Source organism: Oncorhynchus mykiss, chromosome 8, assembly GCF_057628025.1.
Source record: "Oncorhynchus mykiss isolate SJ-2025 chromosome 8, ASM5762802v1, whole genome shotgun sequence".
Taxonomy (NCBI): domain Eukaryota; kingdom Metazoa; phylum Chordata; class Actinopteri; order Salmoniformes; family Salmonidae; genus Oncorhynchus; species Oncorhynchus mykiss.
The window spans coordinates 3,400,477-3,407,287 of NC_143029.1; the positions used below are offsets into that span (position 1 = coordinate 3,400,477).

At 42.9% G+C, this 6,811-nt stretch overlaps 1 protein-coding gene across 1 annotated transcript; it reads left to right on the forward strand.

Moving 5' to 3' along the window:
• Positions 1-3,531: 3,531 nt before the first annotated feature.
• LOC110529251 (transcription factor 21) lies at positions 3,532-6,074 on the forward strand. Its single transcript, XM_021611368.3, has 2 exons — positions 3,532-4,436; positions 5,483-6,074. The coding sequence occupies exons 1-2, from the start codon at positions 3,855-3,857 to the stop codon at positions 5,570-5,572; spliced, it is 672 nt and encodes a 223-aa protein (XP_021467043.2). The 5' UTR covers positions 3,532-3,854; the 3' UTR covers positions 5,573-6,074.
• Positions 6,075-6,811: the final 737 nt, after the last annotated feature.

Consider the following 6,811-nt stretch of genomic DNA (forward strand, 5'->3'; position numbering starts at 1 on the left):
GCATGTAGTTATAGCTAGGCAACAACACCTGTAGTAGACTACACAGCATGTAGTTATAGCTAGGCAACAACACCTGTAGTAGACTACACAGCATGTAGTTATAGCTAGGCAACAACACCTGTAGTAGACTACACAACATGTAGTTATAGCTAGACAACAACACCTGTAGGAGGTTACACAGCATGTAGTTATAGCTAGGCAACAACACCTGTAGTAGACTACACAGCATGTAGTTATAGCTAGGCAACAACACCTATAGTAGACTACACAGCATGTAGTTATAGCTAGGCAACAACACCTGTAGTAGACTACACAGCATGTAGTTATAGCTAGGCAACAACACCTGCAGTAGGATCCACAGCATGTAGTTATAGCTAGGCAACAACACCTGTAATAGACTACACAGCATGTAGTTATAGCTAGGCAACAACACCTGTAGTAGACTACACAGCATGTAGTTATAGCTAGGCAACAACACCTGTAGTAGGATACACAGCATGTAGTTATAGCTAGGCAACAACACCTGTAGTATGATACACAGCATGTAGTTATAGCTAGGCAACAACACCTGTAGGAGGTTACACAGCATGTAGTTATAGCTAGGCAACAACACCTGTAGTAGGATACACAGCATGTAGTTATAGCTAGGCAACAACACCTGTAGTAGGATACACAGCATGTAGTTATAGCTAGGCAACAACACCTGTAGTAGGATACACAGCATGTAGTTATAGCTAGGCAACAACACCTGCAGTAGGATACACAGCATGTAGTTATAGCTAGGCAACAACACCTGTAGGAGGTTACACAGCATGTAGTTATAGCTAGGCAACAACACCTGCAGTAGGATCCACAGCATGTAGTTATAGCTAGGCAACAACACCTGTAGTAGACTACACAGCATGTAGTTATAGCTAGGCAACAACACCTGTAGTAGACTACACAGCATGTAGTTATAGCTAGGCAACAACACCTGTAGTAGACTACACAGCATGTAGTTATAGCAAAGGCAACAACACCTGTAGTAGACTACACAGCATGTAGTTATAGCTAGGCAACAACACCTGTAGTAGACTACACAGCATGTAGTTATAGCTAGGCAACAACACCTGTAGTAGACTACACAGCATGTAGTTATAGCTAGGCAACAACACCTGTAGTAGACTACACAGCATGTAGTTATAGCTAGGCAACAACACCTGTAGTAGACTACACAGCATGTAGTTATAGCTAGGCAACAACACCTGTAGTAGACTACACAGCATGTAGTTATAGCTAGGCAACAACACCTGCAGTAGGATCCACAGCATGTAGTTATAGCTAGGCAACAACACCTGTAGTAGACTACACAGCATGTAGTTATAGCTAGGCAACAACACCTGTAGTAGACTACACAGCACAGTGTTTTTACTGCTATGGATGACATCATAAGTGACCTGGACACTAGGTTCCAGAACACAGTGTTTTTACTGCTATGGACGACATCATAAGTGACCTGAACACTGTATGTGCTGACACTTTCCCCTCCTAACTTGACCCCTCTTGGTCTCCTGAATGTAATTTGTAAGATGCAGCTGCAAAGCATTCTTGGAGAGGTATAGCATTCTTGGAGAGGTATAGCATTCTTGGAGAGGTATAGCATTCTTGGAGAGGTATAGCATTCTTGGAGAGGTATAGCATTCTTGGAGAGGTATAGCATTCTTGGAGAGGTAAAGCATTCTTGGAGAGGTATAGCATTCTTGGAGAGGTAAAGCATTCTTGGAGAGGTAAAGCATTCTTGGAGAGGTATAGCATTCTTGGAGAGGTATAGCATTCTTGGAGAGGTAAAGCATTCTTGGAGAGGTATAGCATTCTTGGAGAGGTATAGCATTCTTGGAGAGGTAAAGCATTCTTGGAGAAGTAAAGCATTCTTGGAGAGGTAAAGCATTTTTGGAGAGGTATAGCATTCTTGGAGAGGTATAGCATTCTTGGAGAGGTAAAGCATTCTTGGAGAGGTAAAGCATTCTTGGAGAGGTATAGCATTCTTGGAGAGGTAAAGCATTCTTGGAGAGGTATAGCATTCTTGGAGAGGTATAGCATTCTTGGAGAGGTAAAGCATTCTTGGAGAGGTATAGCATTCTTGGAGAGGTAAAGCATTCTTGGAGAGGTAAAGCATTCTTGGAGAGGTAAAGCATTCTTGGAGAGGTAAAGCATTCTTGGAGAGGTAAAGCATTCTTGGAGAAATGGGCATTACATTACATTTATTTTGCCTGTGACTGTTGCTGGTGGCGAGAGAGCTTTCAGTAAGCTAAAACTGATAAACAACTATTTCAGGTCCACTATGTCCCAGGACAGGCTTTGCAGTCTTGTCATGCTGTTCATTGAAAGTCAGTTAACGAGAAAGCTGGACTTCAAAGACTTGATCAGTGACTTTGCTAGCAAGAAGCCTCGGCGCTGGGCTCTTGGTGAGTAAGGCTGAGCGAGGGCCAGTGATATATGTTAAATGGCATGTCTATGGATATTGGATCACTACACACATGAAGCCCACAGGCTGAGAACAAGACTGAGAACAAGACTGAGAACAAGACTGAGAACAAGACTGAGAACAGACTGAGAACAAGACTGAGAACAGACTGGGAACAGACTGAGAACAAGACTGAGAACAAGACTGAGAACAAGACTGAGAACAAGACTGAGAACAAGACTGAGAACAAGACTGAGAACAAGACTGAGAACAAGATATATCTCAAAGTAATGGCTGGATTGACCATAAAACCTGTTGTTCACAATCAAGCCCCCAAGTGGAGGAAACCTATTGATTAGACCTCTTGACCTTTCCTCTAGCGCCACCTTCAGGTCTTTTCATTTCCTTGTTGTTTTCCATTTCCACTTTCACAGCTGCTTATTGTCTCGTTGGTATGTGTACTTAGTTCAGAAATCTGCTTCTGATTTCATTATTTTGTTTGTTATATCATTCTATAGATTATAATGTTCGTTTATTTTAATTGAAGAGGTTATAATGTATATTTAAGTTATATTTATTTTAAGATATTTATTCATGTTAAGATCATTTCCCATTGAAGATTTTTACCATTAAAATGACATTTAGACTGTAAAAGATGGCCTTGAGCTCATTTCCTATAGAAGTCTTGCATCAAATAGTGAATTCCACTGTATGCAGTCTGTTGCATGCATGTCTGCACAGTGTTATATTATCACAGCTCACTATCAGTAAATATCACACAGTAAATATCCTACAGTAAATATTGGGACTACAAGAGAGTTGCAAGCCTGCAAAGGTAGAGTTATTTAAACCTTTGAATGGGTCGATTGGGTTCTGGAGGTGTGTGACTACAGGTAGAGAGTTATTTAAACCTTTGAATGGGTCGATTGGGTTCTGGAGGTGTGTGACTACAGGTAGAGAGTTATTTAAACCTTTGAATGGGTCCATTGGGTTCTGGGGGTGTGTGGGTACAGGTAGAGAGTTATTTAATAAACATTTGAATGGGTCGATTGGGTTCGAGAGGTGTGTGGTTACAGCAATTGCGCAGGGTTGGTGTGGCCTGTGATGGTGAGGCCCAAATGAGATATCTTTTCAAGGGGCCCAAAATCCCTGGCGGCTCCCCTGGTTATACCCATGCAGATTGTCCTTTGTTTTTAAATGATTGGCTGCTTATGAATAGCTGGCATAAAATACATGTTTTTACAACAGACCCAGTTATTTCACTATAGCGTCCACAATATTGGAGTTGGAGACGTGTAGAAATGTTCATCCCTCCCCTTGGCTCCCCTTCCCTCGCGGTCACGCCCCTGCCCACAGAGATAAATGGTAGGACTGCTTACCGTTTCCTTCACATCCTCTGCCGCTCCGGTTCATGAGCAGCCTGTTGGGTCTAGAGGAGGAGGAGGAGGAGGACACACAACGGGGAGCTCGCTCACCCCAGTCTCCGGCAGTCTTAGTCCGTCCCGTGCCACACTCTGCTGAGGCCACGCGCCCCAACCGACAACCGAACATGTCCACCGGGTCGCTTAGCGACTTCGACGACGAGGTCCTGGACGGCATCCTGAAGTTCGGCTCTTCCGGTAAAGACTCTGGTACGTCGAACGAGAGCACAGAGGAGAGCTCGAACTGCGAGGGCGGCTCGGCCAACGATAAAGCTGCAGCGGGAAAGAAACGGAAAACAGCGTACAGTAGGAAGAAGGAGCCGAACAGTGTGGCCCACGAGGGGTGCGGCAAACCTGTGCAGAGGAACGCAGCCAACGCACGAGAGCGAGCGAGGATGCGCGTGCTGTCAAAAGCGTTCTCCCGGTTGAAGATGACATTACCGTGGGTCCCACCGGACACCAAGCTCTCCAAACTGGACACGCTGCGCCTTGCCTCGAGCTACATCGCCCATCTACGGCAGATCCTTGCCAACGACAAATACGAGAACGGTTATAATCACCCCGTGAACCTGGTGAGAAACACACTTCAGCATTTCAAATACATTTTACAAAGACGTTTTTTTTTCAATAAGTCCTTTTTCCATCAGCAGTTGTCACAAAGTGCTTTACTGATACCCGGTCTACTCCCGGTCTACTCCAAAGAGTAAGCAAAGCATGGGCAAATGTAGCACAGTGGCTAGCGGGGAAAACCCGGAGCCTTAGAATTAAAGAGAACCCTTTACCTACCCTTTGCCTGATAAGCTTACAATTAAAAGAGATCCAAGTTCTCGTCATGAATCAAACACGTGACATGAGTTGAAGTGTTTCTGACGGTCACTTTAAGGTTGATTGGAGAGGTTTGGATGGGGCTATGTTAATAGGTTTAGGCTTATTGATGGTCCAAAGGGCTACATAGCATTTGATTGTTTACTCAAAATTGTCTGGACAATATAATTCACAACAACAAAAACATTCAACAGTATCATTTCACAACAGGGCCTATCCAAACAGAAACAACTGGTATATTTAGGAGAGTTCCATGTTATTTAGCGCCTGGCCTATTCAGTTTAGCCTATTCAGTTTAGCCTATTCAGTTTAGCCTATTCAATTTAGCCTATTCAATTTAGCCTATTCACATTTAGCCTATTAAATTTAGCCTATTTAAATTTGGCCTATTAAATTTAGCCTATTCAGTTTGGCCTATTCAGTTTAGCCTATTCAGTTTAGCCTATTCAGTTTAGCCTATTCCCATTTTGCAGGACGTTCAGGCTATGTAAAGAGGTATTGTAATATAAGCTCTCCGTTTTATTTAGATATTCAAGTATGCTAATGATGTTTAGAAACATTACGCTGCTTGACAGTCGTCTATTAAAGAGTGGTAGCCCCAGTATTTAGCCTTTACACACATCAGATTAAAACTCCCCTCATTATCCATATATATTTATATATACTGGACCTTACTGTAATATTACTGATGTTATAATAGTGTGTTTTAGTGTTTTAATAAATATGTTTTGTTAACCTAATAGTGTTGTTCTATTGCGCGGTGAGCTGATTTCCTGATCCTCTCTCTCTCCAGACGTGGCCCTTCATGGTCGCCGGTAAACCCGAGAACGATTTGAAAGAGATGCTCAACACCACCCGGTTGTGTGGAACAACTGCCTCGTGATGGAACGGATGGACATGACATGTTCATTAACGTTTTCGTTACCGGGAACGGACTTTTCCAGGTGGACCAGACATGCATGTCATATCTCCTAAACCAAATATTGAGTGGGAATAACCGGGAGAGTGCGCACTCTCTTGCGGGTTCACCCTACAGAGAAACGGATTTTATACGCCTATTTAAATTGTTTACATGTTGTCTTTGCTGGTTCGAGGACAGGTTGTGCTAGAGTTTTGTATTCGGTTTTATACTTTTAAAATGCATTGTATAAAAATGTTGTCATACAAGTGTGTGTGTGTGTGTGTGTGTGTGTGTGTGTGTGTGTGTGTGTGTGTGTGTGTGTGTGTGTGTGTGTGTGTGTGTGTGTGTGTGTATATATAACATTTTTTTTTACAGGTGAAGTTGTCGGTCACCGATTTGGAAGCGCACATGAAAATGTGTCCGTTATTGTAATCGCCTGATTGTATTTAGGACTAAATAAAATGTATTCATTTTATCGTATAAATTCTCTCACTCAATGTGTGTTGGACTACTAAGAATACACAATTCTACAGGATACATGTTGTTGTTATTGTTGGCTATAGGGTTTTCTCCCTCTGATCAAACTAACCCGTAGTTATCTCGACCTTTCTCTCAAAAGGAAGGAGCAACAAAGAGCAGAGGAGAGAATATAGAAACGTGCGCGGCTAGAGGGAACCTATTCCGGGTTTTTTTATCTCCAAAAGTAAACAATTGATACTTTCTCGATATGCTTGACATTAGATCAACAAACTGCTATCAATTCGAATAAATGATCATTTGGTAACGAAATAAGGGATAATAAGGAATAAATAAAATCTTTGTTTTGACGTTAATGAATGGCCTTAGCAGAGAGGTATGTCGGTTTGAAGTTCATTGTTTAACAGCCGTCTTGAAAGTGGTAAATGTGCGCACCGCGCTTAATCCCGCTCCAGACGCCTTGTTTAATTCACGCGGGTTATGACCGCACTGTTTACACACGGCAGACAGATATTTATGCAGCTGGCTTTGGCTCTTTGGAGGAAGGGAGAGAAGCAAGCTATACCCGGGCCGGGAAAGTCCAAGTCACTGTGAAACACACACACACACACACACACTGTCCTGAGCTGCGAACTCGTTGTCCATCAGAGAATTCCTGCCTGTGTTGTGGAGAGCAGAGGAGTGGAGAGCGGACCGTGGTGTAATAACAAGCGCCTCCATCCATCCATTATAGCCGTGTTATTG

Bases quoted from the DNA above. Each gene is read 5' to 3' on its own strand.
- LOC110529251 (XM_021611368.3), top strand. From the start codon at position 3,855: ATGAGCAGCCTGTTGGGTCTAGAGGAGGAGGAGGAGGAGGACACACAA. The intron at 4,437-5,482 runs GTGAGAAACACA...CTCTCTCTCCAG, and splicing joins ATAATCACCCCGTGAACCTG to ACGTGGCCCTTCATGGTCGC.